Source organism: Megascapheus bottae, chromosome 23 (assembly GCF_031878675.1).
Source record: "Megascapheus bottae isolate mThoBot1 chromosome 23, mThoBot2.hap1, whole genome shotgun sequence".
In the NCBI taxonomy this organism is placed as follows: domain Eukaryota; kingdom Metazoa; phylum Chordata; class Mammalia; order Rodentia; family Geomyidae; genus Megascapheus; species Megascapheus bottae.
Window position 1 is genome coordinate 4484654 of NC_143531.1, and position 21544 is coordinate 4506197.

At 40.4% G+C, this 21544-nt stretch overlaps 3 protein-coding genes across 3 annotated transcripts in view; all 3 read left to right on the plus strand.

Annotated features, from left to right (window-relative positions):
* Window positions 1-21544, plus strand: part of LOC150047236 (uncharacterized) — an 85114-nt gene that overhangs the window by 53059 nt on the left and 10511 nt on the right. The window contains 2 exon segments of the mRNA XM_090356532.1: window positions 1168-1209; window positions 1910-1991. Of these exon segments, the coding sequence (XP_090212658.1) occupies window positions 1168-1209; window positions 1910-1991 (124 nt within the window).
* On the plus strand, window positions 5946-12127 carry LOC150047239 (rho GTPase-activating protein 20-like). The gene is made up of 6 exons (XM_090356527.1): window positions 5946-5956; window positions 6070-6151; window positions 8097-8174; window positions 10881-10947; window positions 11431-11613; window positions 12105-12127. Exons 1-6 carry the CDS (start codon window positions 5946-5948, stop codon window positions 12125-12127), a joined length of 444 nt encoding a protein of 147 aa, XP_090212653.1.
* Window positions 12496-20259, plus strand: LOC150047240 (rho GTPase-activating protein 20-like). Its single transcript, XM_090356528.1, has 8 exons — window positions 12496-12570; window positions 12664-12691; window positions 12931-13109; window positions 14975-15136; window positions 17127-17236; window positions 17806-17995; window positions 19470-19551; window positions 20174-20259. The coding sequence occupies exons 1-7, from the start codon at window positions 12496-12498 to the stop codon at window positions 19539-19541; spliced, it is 816 nt and encodes a 271-aa protein (XP_090212654.1). The 3' UTR covers window positions 19542-19551; window positions 20174-20259.

Below are 21544 nucleotides of genomic sequence, written 5' to 3' on the forward strand. Positions count from 1 at the left end.
CTGGTGTACACACACACACACTTGCATGACATACATCCACACCAAAATTCAGGCACTAATGTTTATAGTAATGTGGTTTACAATACACAGAAAATAGTTTTAAAGTAAACATGTTCTTCATGATGAAACCAAATGTGTGTTGGGTTAAGAATAGTTACAATGGGTTTAATAATACGTACAAAAATGGCTTTTCAATGTTTTCAGAGGATGGAAGTATAATAATACAAGGTGATGGTGACAGAGACACAATATATCATAAATGTTCTCTTCCTTAAGTGATTTATGTATATACATATATGTATAATATTCAGCAGGTTTCTAAAATTCTACAAAGTAGACAATCCTATTTTAATGATATATGAGTATTTGAGAATTTGAAATGTAGACTGAATTAACAAAGGAGATATTGATGGGGAGGAAGTAATCAATCTTAGCATTCATCATGAATGACTTAGTATGATGCTGATTATTGATCATAACAATGAAGAGAAAGTTTCCTAGCTAATAATGCAACACATCATAATTCTGAATTTTTTATAAGAAAATGAAATACTGCCATTTTTCATGTTTTTAATTTTTTTGCCAGTCTCAGGGCTTCAACACGGGGCACTGTCCTTGGGCTTTCTGAAGGCTAGCACTCTACCACCTGAGCCACAGCACCACTTCCAGCTTTTTCTGTCTATGTGGTACTGAGGAATGGAACCCAGGGCTTTGTGTATGCTAGGCAAGCACTCTACCACTAGGCCACACTCCTGGCTGTGATGTTTTTCATTTTTATCGCAAACTTTCACCTTTTGCATTGGATTAAACTATTTCATCCAAAAGATAATTGTATAATAATTACATAACATTATTTTCACATTTGAAAAGCATATCTTGCTCTTCAAGTTTGATCCCTATGGACACTGAAGGCAGTGCAGGGGTGAGATTTGCCCGAGCTCAGGTGGTTTGTACCACACAGTAGAAAATAAGCGTCTCCCTGTCAATCCAATTCCTTTTCCACCCTAAAGTCAAATTTATGTCACAATGAGATCATCAGTCAAGTTCAATAGCATAGCAAGCCCCAGTTATGAGTGAAGTCTAATTCTGCTCATATTCACACTGATACTAAACTCTTGCCATGAATGTGAAACGTCGTATAATATTTTCTTTCCTTTTAAATTACAGTTCTTCAGAACTAAAAGAAAGATGGTACTCCTTACTTCAAAGGTATTTTCCAAGTGTTCATACTTCATTTTTTACTCTGTTAATGAATGAATCAAAGTCTTTACAAGCCAATGTGCCCAATCCATTCTCCCCAGTTTAATAGAAATCATTTACTTTGGCTCCTGTTAGAAAGAGAATGCATTTTTATTTTGTAAGACATTTGGGTAGCAATCCCTCACATTGCCTTAACTTCAACTAATAGACCTAAGTGAATGTTTCCTAAAAAATATATATGTGTGTCATTGTCATCCTGGCTACTGAGGAGGCTGAGATCTGAGGATTGTGGTTCCATACCAGCCCAGTCAGGGAAAGTTGTTAAGACTCTGTCTAGGATAGTAGGAATGTGATCAAGAAGTAGTATCTTAGCCTTGAACAAATGGGGCAATGGCCTTGAAATTATGGTCAATATTCAGGTCCCAGTGTCAAGCTCCAAGCCCGGCACTAAGTGTATTTATATACGTGTGTGGGGGGGGGGTATGTGTATGTATACACATATGTGCAATTGTGCTTTCAGCAATGTTCAATATGTTATTGGCTCTCCTCATTAGGTAGCAATTTTTAACAAACAATTGTCCTGTTTCCCAAATGCCAGTTTTGGGGGCTACCTCCTAGTTCTGGATCTCATTTTGTCAAATGTTAGTCTAGATTTTCAAACTGCTGCCTAATTCTTTGTGCTCTTTTGCATTATTATTGAACTTCTCAGGAATATCAACATTCACAGAGAGAAAAAACTGCATAATATTCCATTGCAGACCTGTGCCGATGATTTCCAGAAGGGTGGCTCTGTAAGTATTTTTAAGAATAAATAGGGAATATCATGTTCCTTACTTAGGTAGGAGAGGACACTGCATAGTCCTTAAGTATAGAATCACAGGCCTGTCTCTGCCTGATACGTTTCTACAGCAACATGTTATAAATACAGAATTTACTAGGTCAGCTGGGTGCCAGTGACTCACATCTGTAATCCTAGCTATTCAGAATGCTAGATATGAGGATCTTGGTTTGAATCTAACCCAGGCAGTTAAGTCCATGAGAATCTTATCTCCAATAAACTACTCACAAAAAGCCAGAAGTGATACTGTAGCTAAAGTGGGAAAGCGCTAGGCTTGAGCAAAAGAAGCTCAGGGATAGAGCCCAGGCCCTGAGGTAAAGCCCAAGAAGTAGCAAAACAAACAATATGTTGGGTTATCTTTGCATTAAAAAATTTGCTTGCCTGACAAGAGAATTTTGTACAGCACTGTTGACCTAAAGAGCAATTTCTTTATATTTTCAGAGGAGACATGAGTTTTTTTCCATGGAAAAAAAATAGGGTTGCCTATGAAAATATCTGAGCCAATTTTAACAGATCCCATAAAGTTACTTGGTGATTAAGGTACTATTTGTTGTTTGCGCTTTTCTCTGTGTCAAGAGTATTTGAATATTGATATAGAAGAGATGTGGGTAACACTTTTAGAGTTTCATTTATGTCATATATTTCTTACTATAAGAAAATCAAAGTGCAATTATCTTCTCACAGATATTCATACCATGGCACAGAATTTTTTTAAGTTTACCAATAACAGCACAGAAGTTACTGAAATAAAAGTAAAAACCAGTCGACACGTTTCTGCCTTGCCTTGCTCTGTCTTTTCACCTGGCTCACTAGTCCCTCATGAGCCTTCCCCTCCTCTCCTCTAGCACTAGAATAAGCTTCCTGCCTCCTTTTTTAAAAATAATTTTTTAAAATTTCAGTGTACAGAGGGGTTACAGTTATATTCACCAGACAGAAGGTGCATTACTTCTCACACATTGATATCCCTTCTACGTTTTTGACCCCATTTCTCTCCCCACACCCCTGCCCTCATATTCCCCTTCTATTTCAAATAAACAAGTAAACATCTATATAATATACCAGGTAAAAACGTGGGGTACTGTAACAACATGAGATTAACCAAAGGGCAACACAAAAGAAGAGAGAAAAACATAATACATAAAGAGTAACAGTCACTTATAATTAAGCTCTTTTTTCCATGTCCTGGAGGTCAATTAATTTGGCCTCATCCTATATGGCCTTATGTATCTATGAGCCATTGTAATCTGCTGCTTGGAGAGTTATGGATATGTACTAATTATTACAGATGAGGGAAACCATTGAGCCTATGTTCCCTTGAGTCTGGCTTACTTCACTTAATGTGATTTTTTCCAAGTCTTTCCATTTCCTAACACATGGGGCGATGTCATTATTTCTGATGACAGCATAGAATTCCATTGTGTACAAATACCACATCTTGTTGATCCACTCATCAACTGAGGGGAATCTACTTGGTTCCATATCTTTGCTATGGTAAATAGTGCTGCAATGGACATAGATGTGCTAGTAGATTTAGTGTGTCCTTGTTTCTGGACCAATGGGTAAATGCCCAGTAGTGGAACTGCTGCTTCCTCCTTCTTTGCCCATCTTTTGCCCATCTCCTCAAGTGGTTCTGAGCTCTCTTCCCATATCTGTCCTGCATCCATATTCCAAATGACCTAGCTTGTCCTCTCGCTTTTCAACCATACCACCAAGTGCCGTGGGAATGAATTACCAAGGCAAGGTTGAGGAATGGTAGTGTAGTTTGATATGAAGCTCTGTCCCATATTTGAACACTGACTGTGCTGTGGTGTTGGCGTGCAGCAGGGAAGACACCTTCCTGAGGAAGAAACTCACTTGGAGAGACCCGTGACCCCGGAGGACAATGGCAGAGCCCTGCTCATCCATAGCCCGGTGCAAATGCAAATGCAATCCCGGAGGAAGAAGCAGCACCTCTTCCTGTTCACTGACTTATTACTTGTTTCGAACACCAAGTACGTAAGGACTGCACGCTCTCCTGCTCACCACACAATGCACTTTCAGTAGCTAATGGCGTTTACATAGCCCTTCCTTAAAGACAACAGGTGCTTTTGCAATTGTGCTTGCAAGCCAGGATTGGATTCCTGGCTTGTTTCCCAAGTGCTCATGTAGGCCCCATGCTGTGTATCTGTTGAGAATATGGTCAAGAATAAAGAACACCACCACCCATGGTGTCCACTCTGTGGTCACAGCACATAGACATAGAAGTGGGAATCAGAGTTCAGATCAAGGTTATGCTACATATACAGGCCTTCTTCACTCAACACCCAAATCAAACACCACAATTCTGAATGTGGCAGGTACTCTCTTTTATAAAACAGAAGAGAATAGTTTGGGAGGGCTCTCACCATGACACATTTAAGAAGTAGACTAAGAGAGATGGTGTTTGTTGCTCCTTTTAGGTATAAGAAATGCTTTAAGATGAAATATGTGGTCCCTCTGCGTTCCCTGTGGATGGCTGAATGTGGGGACAACGAGAAAGGAGGTGACCATTCCAGAAAGTCCCTTATGTTGGGCTGGCCCATGCAGAATGTCAAGGCCACCTTTGGGTAAGACGGACTACTGGAACCAGAAAGATTTAGGGAAATAGCAAAGGAGTTATTCTCCATTAACCACTTTGCTATTTCAGCAATCACTAGTAACATACAGAAATCTTGATCATTGTTTTATGTTCATGTAAAGTTAGTTTTCTAGGGCATAATACAACACAGTATCATTCAGGAAATTGTATGAGGAAGTGAAACATTCAAGTTTTTAAAAGTTTTCCTCTATTTTCATTGCAAATTTTGAGTATTCGTTCCTTAATCAAGAATATTCCACCTAAATGACATGTTTCTTCTGTCTGCTTTAGTCTGAACGAGTATATTATTTTACTATTTGAATAGCACATGCATTCTGACAGCTTTATCAAAATGGAATGTGAGGTAGTACAGACATGAGACTGGCGTATGGTCAGGTGGCTTGAATCACACAGTGACAGTGATTCCATTCAAATGCACTCCTCTTCTACAAGAGTGTACTTCACATCATAGCAGGTTCTCTGGTAACAGCAGAATTCCATCAACACCCCAGTGAGGTGTAGGATCCATTCTGTGTTTGCTTTGATACCAATGGATTGATATTATTATTACCTGTACTGACTTCTTAAGATTACACATGTGAAATGCAGTTTAATATTGTCTACCATTTTCACTTGCAGTTCTTCTGAACAAAAGGAAAAATGGTGCTCTTTCCTAAAAAGGTATTACACAAGTAGTTATATTTAATATGTAAAGTTTTCTTTGTTATTGAATGGAGACCTCAAAACCAATGCTCACTCGTCTTTAACGGACGTTATTTACCTTTGTTGTACTTCTACTAACGTCTGTTCTTACTTTTGAAGACATTTTTATTATAATCTCTAAGTTTTCCTTCACTAAATTGATAGACTTGAACTAACACTTTCTTTAAAATATGTATATATGTTTGCAAATATATATATACATACATATATTGATATAGTATATATGAGGATTGCTGTTTGAAGCCAGTGTGAGCAGGCTAGTCCAGGAGACTCTTAGGTCTGGTAACCGCCCAAAACCCCAGAAGTGGAGCAGCAGCTCTATTGGTAGAGCCATAAACACATAGAACATAAAAGCTTAGGAAGAGGCTCTGGATGCAAGCCTCTGTGGGGCACAATCTATATTCCCTTGCTCCATTGAGCTACTCAAGCACCTGCTGCTTTCAGTGGCCTAGGAAGGCGTTGGCCTCCCATCCAGATAGTAACCTTTGAAACACTGGATCTGATTCTTCCCAAACGTCGCTTTCTAGGACTCTCTTCTCTTCTAAATCCTGTCCTATTTTCCTCCAAGGTTATTGCATTACTCAAATAATGATCCATGAGTGTTTCTGAACAACAAATTATAGGTTGAAAAAGTATTAACAGTAAAGTTTGGTTTGAAAAATAAGTTGCAGGGTAATAATTGTACTACTTTGAACTTTTTTCAATGAATCAGGTATATTGGCCTTGCCAAAGAGAACCCTGACAACAGCATTCCTCTCCAGATCTTCACCAATGAGGTCAAAAACACTGCTTTGGTAAGTGTTTTTTAGAGTGAAAAGGACATTTCTAATTAGTTGCTCAGGCTGAGAAAGGAAGAGGGATTTTATAAGTTATCGAAGACAAGGAAACTTTTTAAGAACAATGAGAGGAAGAAAATTAGGAAAGAAAGAAATTTAGGGATGAGTTTTATTCACTTATGGTTATGTTTTTGGATATAAATATGATAGCACATTCCTTCAACAATGTAGCTGCCATCTGGGAAGATGTCAGTACAAATGTGAAAAAAAATGATTATCAAACTACACTTTGGTTACCACATGTGGCAGCTGCCTCTACTAATTAATTAATTTTGCTTTTCATTTTTTTCCAGTTCCTCTGAGCCCTTCTCTATTGAACTGTTGAAATTTTTAACTGTCAGAGACAACTGCAATAGTGTCCTAAGGACTTGTGCAGAAAGGGAGGGGAATCGTTCAGTGTAGTGTTTGAACTTTCAGAACCACGCAATCTATTTACTCTTTCTTCCTGAATTAAACTAGTGTTTATATTACTATTTATGTGTGGAGTGATTATCATTAATTCCAATATTAGTATTTTTGGAAATCATAAGCAAAGGAAGGTACCAAATCTTATACAAAATTTCAGATTCTAGTCCCCCAATTTTCTGTTCTGGAAACATTTAACCTAATTTTTATATAATTTTTCTCTATAGCTTGCTCTAGGACATAAATACTTATGTCTGCAGGTCCTTGTCAAATACCATAGTCCTTCATGCTGAACTTTATGTATTTCTTAAGAATAATGGTATTCTTAAGACATGTGAAAGGGTATCAATGTATGTGAATTAATGCACCTTCTATGTGGCAAATATCATGTAACCCTTTTACTAATTACAATTTAAAAAATTAAAAAAAGAATAGTGGTATTCTTTTAAGTCTATACTGAATCTTCTTTAAGAAATTTAATTATATGTATGGATCTATTCACATGTATATTGCATATACACATGTATTAATTTTCCTATATTACATTAGTACCACATATATGTATCTATATAAGTATACACAAATATAGATGGATATTCATATATACATCAAGACTAAATTCACCTGAGATGGATAAATCAGGTTGTGTTTACGTCATTCCATCTAATGTCTCTGAAAACACCAATTGTACCTTGCCATGCTGGATAAAATTTAATTGATAACATTGTAGTAGATAGTAAAGCCTTCATGATGATGAACAAAACAGATCAGATAATAGTACCCTGGTTTACACAGGGCTCTATGCCACACACACTAACATTGGAAGGGGAAAGGAGAAGAATGAAACATGTCCCCACTCTTGAAATGATCTGGTTCTAGATGGCTGGCTGGAGTCAAGGAGGCTGGGCAGGTCTCATGTGGGAAAGCACACACTTGTTTCTCCCAATAGGAACTGTGCTTAGAGAAAAATCTGTTAGGTCACTTCTACTTGTTAAAAATCAGCTTTGCTGAGGTCTTAATTTCCTGATGTAGAGATTATAGATGCATGTCATTCCTTCTCAAGAGCCAGGTATCTGTCTATAGATTCATCCATGCTTGTGGGTCAGGACTGTGGTGCCATGTCTTATCTGAAAAGGTCCTTATTTTACCTTGCCTCATGAAAGATATTATCACTGATTCTTAGGGTTTTTCAATTTTTTTTGTTCCTTTTCACAGTATTCCATGACCTTTTCTTTGCCATACACTCTAGTGTTTAGTCAGCTGTCATTCAGCTTTGACCACTGTGGGCTCGTTTTAATGTGGAAACTGAAAGGCTTTTTCCATGCTTCCTTTTACACAAATGAATAAAGATAAAGCTCAACTGAAAGCTTTGTGCCTTATACAGATGTTTAAATATTAGAAAACAAAATTTGTTTGAGAATCAAAGGGAATAATTTGGCAATAACTATATGATGATACTATATGATGATACATATTTGTTTCCTTATGCATTTTATAGCCAATAACCGTAAGAGCAAGACACTCAGATACAGTGAACGATGTGATCAGGAAGTCACTGTCGAGTTTAAAAATAACTGTAAGTCCACATGTAGGATATTGTTAAATTAGAAACCAACTTCCTGTTGGAGATTTATAGATACATTTATACTCATGTGTATATTGGTATACTAATATCATAGGATTGCTGACAATGACACAGTGATGTCATAGGTTTCCTCTCTCCCTGGCCTCAACTTTCATAAGCTGATGGCAGCTGGACATTAGATGAATCTATAGGTGGGTTCCTACAAGGACTTTCTTAATCTCATGCCAACTGTCAATGAATACACAAGGAAGTTGAGATATAATGATGAGACTTCTAATGTCACATATTTCTGTTGTAAATACACAGTTTGTCTATGATGAATCTAGTTTCAGCATCTGAGTAAGAAAGGTTCAGGACAGGGACCAGTGGTTCACGCCTGTGAGTAACTTGGGAGCCAGAGATCTGAGGTTCAGGTTTCAAAGCTAGCCTTGACAAGAAAATCCATGAGATTTTTATCTCAAATTAATGATGCAAAAGCCAAAAGTAGAACTGTGGCTCAAGAGGTAGACACCTAGCCTTGTGCATCAAAGTTCAAGTACATGCAAGACCTGGCATTGATACACACAAAACACATTTCAGTCTTCTCTACTGGTCAGCCCTTTCTAGATCTTCTTTTGTTTTCTTCTTTCCCTTACTTAATCTAATTATCACTAGTAAGTCAATGAAAAGAGTGTATTTGGTTACATATATATGTCAGTCTGGGCCTGGTGGCTTTCCCTTAACTCTTTGGCTCAAGGCTAGATCTCTACCACTGAGCCTCAGCTCCACTTCCAGTTTTCTGGTAGTTAATTTGAGATAAGAGTTTCATGGTCATTTGTTCCATGGGCAGGAAGGCAAATGGATGGACCCATTTCCATCTTGATTCTTAGTTATTAATGTGTTGCTTGTAGCTGGGTTTGAACTCTGGGCCTCATGCATGCTCACTGTGTGGGGTCGTTCCAGTGGGCCCCAGGGTAAAGGGCTGGTTGGAGATGTAGACTACTGGCTTATATCGTAGGAAAGTCCTCTGGATTTTAGACTCCCAAGTAACACAAGATTTACTGCCACAAGCCTCTTCAACATGGCATCCATCTTATTTTACATTTAATGTCATTTCCTCTCGCATTTAAAGGAGTCTATAAATGATGATAGAATGTATTTTGATAGAGTACGTGAGCGAATATCATGATTGGTCATTCATTCAGACAGAGACATCCACACCACTCAAGAGTTCATTGAATAATCAGAACAATAGCGAATAAAAGAAGTATTTTGACAGCATGATAGTGTCTATAGATTTCCTTCTGTCTATGACAAGTTCTTGGTGTTCTGACATGATTCCTAAGACAGAAGTTTAAATCTACCTGTGATATTCCAGACAATTAACAACTCAAGCCACTAGAATACTGGCATAAGAATGCTAGAATTTCTGTTGCTGTTGGGTTTCATAATACTTTATCAGAAGGTTGATTTTACATGTACCAGTTAACCGAGGAGTCTCTGTATTGTCTTATACTGAGTAGCATTAATTTTCTTTCTATCAGGAACAAATCCCTCTTGGAATAGACCTAGTGTCTCAGGGGCAGAGATTCAACACAATCACTGATTTATACCATACATGCGATTCATTTTCAGTGTTTAAATACTTAGTCACATCAGACAAGAGAAGATTTCTCTTGCATAAAGGATGCTGATGTTTGGATTCAATAATTTTTCAGGATGAATGGATTGTAAGAAATGATTCTAATATTTGCCTTTGAAAAAATAAATTTATTTGGTCTTTATAATAACAAGACAATTGGAACTGATGTTGAGAGAGAGAGAGACAGAGTGAGGAAGAGAGAGAGAGTGAGAAAGCGAGAGAGTGAGAAAGAGAGAGAGAGTATGTGTAAAAGGGATAGTGAGAGAGAGGGTGGGGGAAGAGTTGGAGGATCCAAACTCTGAAAAAATCCTAAGGACAATGCCAGACTTTGAAATCAAGAATGAACACTATTGTGATACATCTCACCCAATGCAAACTCAATGTGAGCCTTATTTCTGGTACAGGTGCTCCATGTTTTTTCACATAATTAAAGGCCTTTTTCATAAGTTTTGGTTGTTCCAAGTATGGTTTCCAGCAGGGTCAGGCCATTGCGCAGATAAATGTTTTCTGCTTTTGGCATACTTCCTAGGTTCCAGTCTCCATATCCCTTCTCTCTGGAATAGAGCTCAGAGATGAAAGCCAAGAGGTGGCTTCCATCGACCCTACCCGGAAGGCCTGAAGCTGCTGAGCTCACAATACCTGCTAAGTCTGACTTCACTCAGGCATAGTGTTGGTCGAGCCTCAGATTCTGATCAACAGGTTGTCAGAGGAGGACACGAGATGGAAAGCAACACCATCCTCCAAAGGCTTTTGAGAATGTTCAACTCCAACAGGAGTCTTGCATTGGAGTGGATTGCTCAGTGAGGGCTGGGGTCCCTCAGAATGTGAGGGAGGTGTACCCTTGGTCCAGCATCCGTGGTCCATCAGGAGACACATGGCTGCCATCTTGGGAAGCCACTGCAAGCTGGGAGGAGGCAAGGGTTACTCAAAACTGAGGGCCACTCCATGTATGGAATGGCGAGTGTACTGACCCACAGGCTTCCCTGCTTTCAAGCCCAGCTGTACTGACATGTGTCCTTGGTGTGTGTGTCTACTGCAAGAGGCTTTGTGTGACACTCAGTCCTTCTCTCCCTCAGGGCTCTGAGAATGAATACCAGCTGTGGATCGATTCTGGAAAGAGAGAAGAGTCAATTGCCCTCCTTGGTAAAAGTCAGGGGAAATGTAAAATGGGAGGGGATTGGCTCAAAGTTGGTCTTATAATCTCAAATATAGATTCGTTTATTCTGATGTTTAATATTACTGAAAGTAAAAATGTATTGTAATATTAAATCATATACTCAATAAATGCTTACCAGATACTTGATCTTTGAATGGTGGTGGTATCAACTCATCATTTGATAAATTTTCTTTTGAGGATAAAAATAGGTAGTTGTTGGGTTGATTATTTTTCACTAGAACTTTAGCTTTCTTGGGTGACATTGATCAAGATACATTGTCTAAATTGATTTGGTGGCGGGTAGCTCCTGTATACAACTACTTAAAACAAACAGGAAATTCTGATGAAATATAATGCTTTTGATTAGAAAAAAATACTTTTTCCCATGAAGTGAAAGCATACTGAAAATTCATTGTTCTATCTGGGTTCACATTCTAATGAAAGTCCTCTGCTGCCTTTTGGCTCCATAGGGCATGAAAATCCCTATGCGATTGAAATGAGCCAGCTTGGAGTGACTGAATTCGTGCCAAGAGGACCAAGCACTCATGAAATGCACAATCTCCACAGTCCGGTCCTGGAGCACTGGAACCCCCCCGTGGGTGTCCGGTTTGTTCTGAAGCCAAGGCGGCCAGCCAATGGCATGCAACCTAACAGTGAGTGCTTTCCCACCCCACAGGGGCCTTCCATTCCTCACACCTCACCTCTGTGGTTACATAGTGCTCTAGCTTCTGTACAATCACCTCCACGATCTCTTAAAGCACTTGATATACCCACAGAATTTATTTAAATAAATGTAAGCAAGACTCACTCTGCAATCCCATCTACTCAGGAGGCCAATATCCCAGGATCTTGGTTTAAAATCATCCTGAGAAAGAAATGTCATGAATCTTATCTCTGAAGAGCCATGTAAAGATAGAGATAGAAGGGTGGCTCAAAGGTAAAATGCTATCCTTGAGAAGACAGCTCGGGAACAGAGGTCGAATCCTAAGATCTTAGAATGTGGGAGGAAATATAAGGGAAGAAAATAGAAACAAGAGGTTTATCTTTGTGATTATTGTGCTTAACATCGTATGTGAAGCTATTTCTTCTCATAGTTAGGTCATGTTACTACATCTGACCTCGTTGCTTCGTATATTGTGTTTAGGTTTATTTGGTTATTTGAAATAGGGAAGGGAAAATGAAAAACATGATCAGAAAAGGTGGGAGGGGGAAAAATTGGGTGAAAAACATGGGAAAGGGTAACAGTGTTCAAGAAGTAATGTACCCATTACCTGACAAATGTAACTGTACGCCCTGTATACATCATCTTAATCAGAAAGTACAATAACTAAATTAAAAACTTTTTGAAAAAAATATATGTCACAATCTCAAAAGATTTGGGAGAAATTTGTATGTAGATAGAAGTCTGGAATAGAGTTTAATCCTTAGTGAGGTCTAGAAATGTGACTGGAGTCACCCATAAGGAAAACAGTTACCTTTTTCCAGCAAAAAGTTGATTTTGTTGTGAATGGCAAGACTAGGGGAAGGGAGCAGAGATGGTGCAAGTTACCCCTCGACTTTCATCCGTGAGGCGGTGTATCATGATGGCAAATCACCTGATGCAGAAACTGGTCAGTCACACATTGAGAAATCCAAACAGAAAGGGAATTTCTCTGAACATGGTGATTATAAAATTCTACTTGGATGTTTGCTTTGCCTTTTAGAACGGAAAGACACACCTGGCAAACAGACGTAAGCTCAGGAAATTTGCAATGTTAGGCACTCCATGGTCCAGTGAAGATGGCCACACTAATCAGAAAGCTAAACTGAATGTGTTCAGGCTCCTAGGAATAATGGATCCTCCACTGACCTGGGGAGGGGCTCTATCAATACTGGAGGGAATTGAGCCATTACAGAATGTGGAACCCACGACACACAAGTTCAGTTCCTGGAAACTTTAACTGATCCTTTTAAATCTGTTCCTTCTTTAGATTCAGAGCAGAAAAGAGAAGGAAGGGGAAGAGCCTTCCTCAACTGGCTTTTTGGGCGGCAGTCCAACATAGCCAAAGAGAACCTCCCTGGAAAATCTGCATCTCCAAAGGCAGGACTGCTCTTTGGGGTTTCCCTGCAGACTGCTTGTCAGGATGGCAAACTGCCCTCTGCTGTTCTGGTAGGTCCCAGTTTGGTCTCTGCTGCCCTCCTGAGGAGAGGACACTCCTGAGTGTGGATGGCAGGGGTGGAAGTGTGGTCAGGGAGCCCCAGGTCCACTTCAGCAGAGCAGCAGCCAACTCTGAGTTTGGGTGTTTGGGTGGAGAAGCTAGGTTATTCTACCTCAAGGCATCCATGTGTCACAATGTGCAATCACCTGGATCCAGCACTACAGGAAATGATTCTCTTCAGTCTGGGACTGGTGCAGCAGGGACCATGTGTCCTGCTCATGCCTTCAGTGCTGGGCTCTGTGCTCCAAGTCCACCTCCTTCTTGATCCCTTCCAGCTGCACCCTTCCAACTTGTCGATGGCTCAGGTAGCATACCTAGACTTTCAGCAGATACTACCCAATCTAGTGATTTAAACATATCAGCCATGATCCTACTTTGACTTGGTTGTTTGAAAAAGAACCTTCAACCTTCAATCTCTAAATAGCGAGACAGAGTATCATTTGAAATCCATGCAGATTGGTGGAGCTGTTTGTAAGTGGTAGAGAAACCAAGTAAGAGTAGTTCACACTTGTAATCCTAACTCCTGAAACATCTAATATCTGAGATCTGAGATTGCAGCTACACAGACAGCACACACAGGAATGTTCATGAGACTCTTTCTTCGATTAACTATTGAAAAGCCAGAGGCTGAACTTTTGCTCATGTTTCAGAGCACTTGCCTTGTGCATCAAAGGTCACTGACAGAACTCAAGGCCTGAGATCAATGCTCCAGACCCTGCAAACACACACACACACACACACACACACACACACACACACACACACACACTCCTAATTTACTATGTTTTGTGGGGGTGAATGTAATGAATGAATGTCTAGCAACTCTGCAGTCACTACTACATGTTAGGAATTTCCCCTCGAATATCACAGAGACTGACATGGACTCACTGAGTACAGTGAACATTTAGGAATACACAGGATTTCCATCGTTTGCCAAAGTAATCGAAATTCTAAAAATGGACATATTATAAACTAAATAAATTACTGTAATACTAGTTCTGGGGAACATTGTACGGTGCTCAAGATTGAAAAATTCACTAGATTCCTCTCCCCAAATATCCAGTAAACAGCAGGGAGAATGATTTAGCTCCGCAGATAGAAAGGCAGTGCACATGAAGTAGATTAAACTTCAGTATGTGAGAGGAAAGGAAGGAAGGGAGGGAGGGAGGAAGGAAGAAGAAAGGAAGGTCAGGGGAAGAGCAAACAGAGGGAAAAGGGAGGGAGTCAAGGAAGGAGGAGGGTAGGGAAAGGCAGGGAAAGGAAACGCTCTCCCCCATTCTGCACCATGCCCAAGTTCACACTGCAGGCGCCTGACACTGTCCACTCCTGGGACCAAGGAACAGGAAGACAGAAGTAAAGAAAAGCAAGCTCACTGAGATGAATACAAGCAGGGAAACTTCATGGAGGAAATAGGTCTGAATGTGTTCTAAACAAGCTAGCAACTACAGAACGTATAAAAGGGAAAATTTCTTAAATTGAGGGAGAAGCTAACATTCTATTGAGCAGTGAGGGAAGCCTTCCTTAAGGAGGAGGGTTGAGCCAGCAGAAGCTGCAAGCAGTAAAATAGAAGGTCAAAGGGTCATCGCAGTACAGGACAAATCACATTCAGTGATCCCATGTTTCTGAGTCTAATGCTTGGAAAAATGGAGGAGAATGAGACACATTTCAAACAACAAAGCCCAGTGGGGAATGAGCTTGCCTAGCTTGAGCACAGCAACCTAGCACATTCTGGCCTCCAATTTCAAGTCTTATTTATTGGTGCTCTGGGCGGTTGGACTTGAAGGACCCAGGCTTCCTTTCGTCCTCTTCCACACAGGACATGATTTCCTTCCTCAGTCAGGAGGGGGAACTCACTGAGGGCATCTTCAGAAAGTCAGGCGGCGTCAAAGCCTGCAGAGCACTCAAAGAAAAACTCATCTCCGGAGCCCCAGTGGACCTGCGCCAGGAATCTGTGCTTGTGGTGGCATCTGTGTTAAAGGTAGGACACAGCCCACATCCCCCAGGGAGGCAGCCTCATTCTGAGGCCACAGGACTGCACTGCCAGCACCACAGATACCCAAGAATGATGACAGGCATCACAGATCTAAAGCCTGGGAAATGAAAAAGCACATCACTAGAGAAAATGGTTAAATCTCACTCTCTTCCCACCTGGAAACCATGCCAAATAATGACTAGTGTTCTGACTGATTTACCAGTCAAAATTTCTATGGCAATATAACTATCAATGCAAACAAATAATACTAAATACTTACCAAACATGCCCCCCGCCCTGCACTGTGCAACTCAAAAAGAATTGGTGAAATTTATGACAGAAACTGTTAAGTTGAAGGCCGTTAATGAGTATAAATCCAAGGCTCATGGTTTTCCTCCCCTTTATGTCACATTCTGTGTATACTTTTAATAGGACCAAGTTAAGATGTAAAGAATTACTGAACAAGGTCCAGAAGGATAACCAGGTAGTAGAGTGCTCAGCCCCCCTCACAAAGCCCTGGGGTTGATTCCTCATACATAGAAAAAGCTGAAAGTGGAGCTGTGGCTCAAGTGGCAGAGTGCTAGCCTTGAGCAAAATGTGTCCAAGGACAGTGCTGAGGCCCTGAGTTCAATCCTCACGACTGGCAAAAAAAAAAAAGAGTGATCAGATGTTCCAAGTTACCAGGTTTTTTAGCCTCTAGGGGAAGCTTACATAGGCAGGTCTCTAACCCTGAGATTTAATGGTACAAATTTGGGAACATCTAAATTCTGATTGATTCATGTGGACGAGGCTGGACAAATACCCTAAGAGGCTGAGGGTGTAAGATGCAGCTACTGATTTTTCATGGATGGAAATGGAGAGTCAACAAACTGATACTCACAGGTGTAAGATTACATATTTCATGCATTTAAGTATATTGCTGACCTTTAACCAAAGATTCAAAAATGGCTTACTCAGGAAAACCAAGTGCTCTCTTTTGATATGGACAGGAATACTTTGTTCAGGAAAAAGAAAAAAATGAATTGCCCAAAGAAAACTGCACCAAATAGGTGAAATGTGTGGGCCTGCTTTTCCTGAGCAAAAGATTTAGAACCACTGCACACCCAGTTGTGTACTTTAGAGCAGATTTTTCCTGTCAAAATAGACTTCCAGAGAGAGGAAGAGGGAGCAGTCACTGGAGGTGGTGAGGGTCAGTGAACTTTCTTAGAGACGCTGTCCTTAGGGTCCTTGAATTTGATATGAGAATTAGAATTTCTGGACGAATCAGAATGGTTAAGAAATCTTGGCAGAGCTTTACTGAAATAGTAAACAAGCAGGCAAGTAGACAATTAGACAAAAAGGAAACAGACAAGCAAAAAGAAGAGACAAGCTCTAATAGAGTTCAGAGAGCTCTCCCTCTCAATGGGAGGGAGATCCAGAGCTCTTTGGCATTAGGGGTGTGTGTGTGTGTATGAGAAAGGGAGGGGTCTGACTTAGAGATGTACAAAGATAGGTGTTCAACTCTGCTCTCAACTACTCTTGGTGCTGTTATATCTTCTAAGACCTTCATACTTGTTTACCATTCTAGTTTTTTATATTTTGGATCCATCTTCAATTTTGAGAAGGCAATGCTTTTGAAAGGGCTGCATCCTGCCACCAACAAGAGCTGTTTCTTAACATAAATGAATCCTATTGTCTCTCTTAGAAGCAAAGATAGTGCCTCAATGTTTCCAAATACATTTTTTCTAAATTGTTTTCACCAGGTCTCATTTTCCTTCATGTACCATGCCTCAGCACCACTACCCAGACTCTGCATTATGCTTTCTTTCCAATGGGCAGACTTCTGACATGAGTCTCAGATGGGAAGTGAATAGAGAATTTGAACCTAGGTCTGTGGAGGTCACATATTCATTCATTGAGATGGAATGGGGAACTAAATCCATTTCTTCCATGTAAATGTTGTAATTGTATGATATAGTTTGTTCCATTAGAATAATCCCACTTTTCTCTCTGGAAGGATTTTCTTCGCAATGTACAAGGCAGTGTATTTTGCACTCCCATATATGAGACATGGCTTGGAATCATGGATGAAGATGATGAAGAGGAGAAAATAATTCTGGCCCAGAGGTAAGACACGGGAAACTAGTCTGCTCTGGGCAAAACTCCAAAACCTAAACTTTACACTCTTAGGAAAAGTAGCATGAATTTGAGTGTCACATATACTAAGATTATTGAGAGTGGGGTAAAAGATTTCCTTTGGTCAAATAGTTAAATAAATATCAAAGTCAATGTCTAGTTAAATGATTTTGATAAAAACAAATTTTTGAATGCATCCACTCTTGGAATTAGTCTCTCATTATAGGATGTACTTTGGGATGTGACCACTCATCATTAGTATGTAGTCAACATTTCAAAAATAAGCTAGCTGTTTAATTTCACAAGCAAATTCTTGTGGAGTGCAATGTGAACCAAACTACTACAGGATTTTTTATTAAAGACACTATTGTTAAATTGATTTTCATACTCTTCCCCAAGTTAAAGTAATCTTTGGTCAACTCAAGGAAATACGTTATGCCGTAACGTATATCCCTCCCTTATCTGTTTTCAAGGGGTTGAGTCCAACATAGAGAAAAGCACTTAGTTCATAAACTCCCACAAGTACTTCCAAGCATGAAAGTGTGTTTTCCTGTGTTCAGCCTTTTAGAAATGTTGCCCAGAGCCAATCAACTGCTGCTGAAACATCTCTTTGGAATGTTAAACCAAATCCAGAAGAATTCCTCCCTGAACCTGATGACATCATACAACCTGGCTGTCTGCACAGCCACCAGCTTGATGGCCCCACCCCCTGATGCCACAGCAGGATTTGATCTTGAACTCATGAGAAAGGTAAAGCCTCTCCTGGCTCCAGCCTGGGAAGCAGAGCTGCTGGCTGGTTCTGGAAAGCCGGGATCTGCCTGACAGTCCAGGATTGAAGGACAGGGTTCAATAAGGGCTCACCCTATTTCTGATGTGGTTTAATAAATGTGCAGCAAGGGAGAGCAGCAGTGAGGCCCCTTCTCTATCCCTTCCTAAACCCTGGAGAATCAAGGCAGTGACAGTGGTGAGGATGAAATGCAGCTTTGGAATCCAACCACCAAAGTCCAGCTCTCTTCTCCCCACAGTGGGTCTGTGGTTCTGGGATGATTTTTCACCCCGTGTCTTCCTCTGCACGGTGGAGCTGGAGATCCTGCCCAGTGCTCTGCTCGTGTCCAGACAGACCTCACCAGAAGTGCTCAGACCAGCAATGCTGGAGTCTCAGCACCACTCGTGACTCCCTCTGCTAGTTGTGCTCATTCAGAAAATTCTGGGTCCCTTTTTATGTGCCATTCAGATTCCCATTAGTAAACAGTATCAGGTAATAGCTTGTACTGATAAAGTGTACATAAAGTGAGATAGAGGAGAGGAAGGGAAGGGAATCCCATGATATTTTTTTTAAGTCACCTTCTTATCTACTTGATTACCTCCCATGAAGCCAAATGTCTTATTGAACTTTACCTCCCAAATGCACCCACATGAGGACAAACATATCTCTAGTGGTGCTTTTGGAGGTGTATCTAACACATAAATAACAGTATAATTCTTTTCTTTATTTTTTTTCTGTGTGGGACTGAAGAATCAAGCCCAGGGCTTCATGCATGCTAGGCAAGCACTCTACCACGAAGCCACATTCCCAGTCCCTATAGCATATTTCTCATTCACTTCAGAAAGCAGAAAGTAGTAATATATTCTAAAACATCTCCATAGACAAAAGAGAACAGATAAGCCCCATGTTGTTTGCTGGTCTCTTCCTGTGACCTGGTTGGGGCCCAACTGTGTGAGCAGAGATGGCCTCACATAACAGAGTCTCCTCTGCAGGGCCTCTTCCCTTTACCACAGCTGCATATACCAGCTTCCCCGAAGTGGACGCCTTGCAATTTGGAAATGAATTCCATAACTTGTTTTTATTTAATGAATTTATTTTATCTTGAATAGTATATATATATGTATATGTAATATAATATATATGCCATTTTGCCAAACATACAACCATGTTGCTATTTCTATAGATGATAGAAAACAGTTGGCAGTTAAGCAAAGTTAACTCACTGTACCTCCAGTCCATCCATTGTGTTTCAAGATCTGGCCTATTAACACCCCCATAGCTTTTTGGTTGTTGTTGAATCTTTGACAAAACTGATTCATACATAATTTTTAATGAAAATTCTGAGATTCTCTACACATTCCTCCATCTTCTGTGTATTTGGCCCAAGACTCATACACCTTAGAGGATTCATAGCTGCAAATGATAGGAGAACTCAATGTGTCCCCTTTTGTGTTATAGGTTGAGCTGGTGCAGTTTTTGATTGAGAATACTCCCCAAGTCTTTGCCAAGGATTTCTCTCCCTTCTGGTAGGAGAGCTCAGGTAATAAGGAAGTGTGACGTGACCTCAGGGAACCAGGAACAACTGAAATGAAGAGTTGAATTCCCCTTCCAAACCAGGGTTGGGAGATGCTTTAGGCAATGGCTAACCCACAAGGTTCTGTCCTGATGGTCATGGTACAGACCCCATCTCCTGCTCTCCTCGGAGCTGGTCATAGTTCAAGGCACATTGTGTTCACTGTTATGAGACCAAAGTCATGACATGAAGGCTCTGTCTTTAAAAGCTGCAGTACAATCTCACGCTTCCTTTCTGCAGATCTTTAGAGAAGTTCACGTCAGAATCTCAGGATTCCTATGTGAGATAATTTGTGAAAAGTAATTGTACAAATTTAATAAGTATAGTAGAAATTTCTCAGAAAATCCAGCACCCATACTTAAAAGTGGAGGGAATCAGAGCTTTCTCCTACTGATTCCTCCCTCACGTTGGAGCTTAGATTCAGAACCTGAGGACTTTATATCACCTATTTCTCTTTTGCCCTTTCAGGTTTCTGTGGTGTTTATCTCATTGCTTAGAGGAAATCTTTAGTCCTACTTCTTGCGATTTGAGAGAAGACTTGGAGACTGTTTATACCAGGCTTACTTGTTTCGTTCTGGTTTCTTTGTAGACAGGGACAATGAAGCTGTGACTGTGACCAATTGAAGGCCAGCTCACCTACTTCGGGCTTCTCACTTCTTCCTCCCACCATTCCAAAGCTGCTAGGCTTTCCAATTCCTATAGTATGCTATGTTTTTCCATTTATTTTGCCTTACATTAATTGTTATAATAAAATGAATACCTCATTCTATGTGTCGGCCAGCCATGTTCTTGGTGGAAGCTCAGCTCGGCAGCTCTTCTGGTTCAACAGTGACGCTTGTGGGCCTGTATTTTCTGCCCCGGGAGCTGACTTAGGCATCACTACTTTTGCACTGGCTCTGGTTGGTTTTTACTCATTCTACACTGAACTGAGCCTTCAGGTGGAGGGCAGACACTGTTCTAGAATCAGAGTGGGTACAAAGTAGTCAAGCTTCTGCTGTGTTTACCCCTATATGACCACAGTCAAGAGCCCCACAGCCAAGTCAGGAGTCCATGTAGAGAAAACTACAGAGGGAGATACAAGACAAACTATGAAGCCATGGGCAACGATGGTATTCATTAGGTAGAGTTATTCCTGTAAGTGCAAAGTCCTGAAAATACAAACTCAGTCAGCATCATTACCACATATCCTTGATTTCTCTTCATCAGCCTTGAGTTCTCCATCCCTTAAACCAGCTTTCCAAAATATATGTACTGGAAAGACTAAAGAACATGCCAGAAGATTTTACGCTATCTGTGGAATAATGACAGATTAATTTCCTGGAAGAACTCTTTGCCTCCATCATCTTACCACTTAATAGAAGTGAGACAATGCCTTTAACAATATTTCTTCTGCTAAGAAATGGGCTCTACTCATGACATAAAAACAGGGAAAAATTAACAGTAAAGACTGAAATCAAGCCTGACACTGTGGCTCATGCTTATGATCACAGTTACTTAAAAGGCTAAGATCAGAGGATTGGGGTTCCAAGTTAGTCCTGGGAAGAACTTGCATGATTCTCCCATCTCCTATTCAGCTCAGGAACAATGGCCAGGCCATGAGCTGGAGCTCCAGGCCTGGGTTGCTCACGTGCACACACACACACACACACACACACACACACACACACACCACCGAATGATATATAAAAATGAGACATCATACATGCGTGACAGCATCCTAAGTAATTCTTTTTAAAGGAGGAAGCTCTTGTAGAATTTAAAAACAAGTCAAGGTCTGAGGAAAATGGGGTGAACTTACCTCACAACAGAGGTCAGAAAAGCCATGACCATTGCAAAATGTTATGTAATGGAAATAAGAAGAAAAAACACAGATTTGAGTGGTGACACGTACTTAGAAGAGCTGCCCACACCAACTATTTCAGATGAGACAGGAAATGTCATCTCACAGAAACCAGTGCCC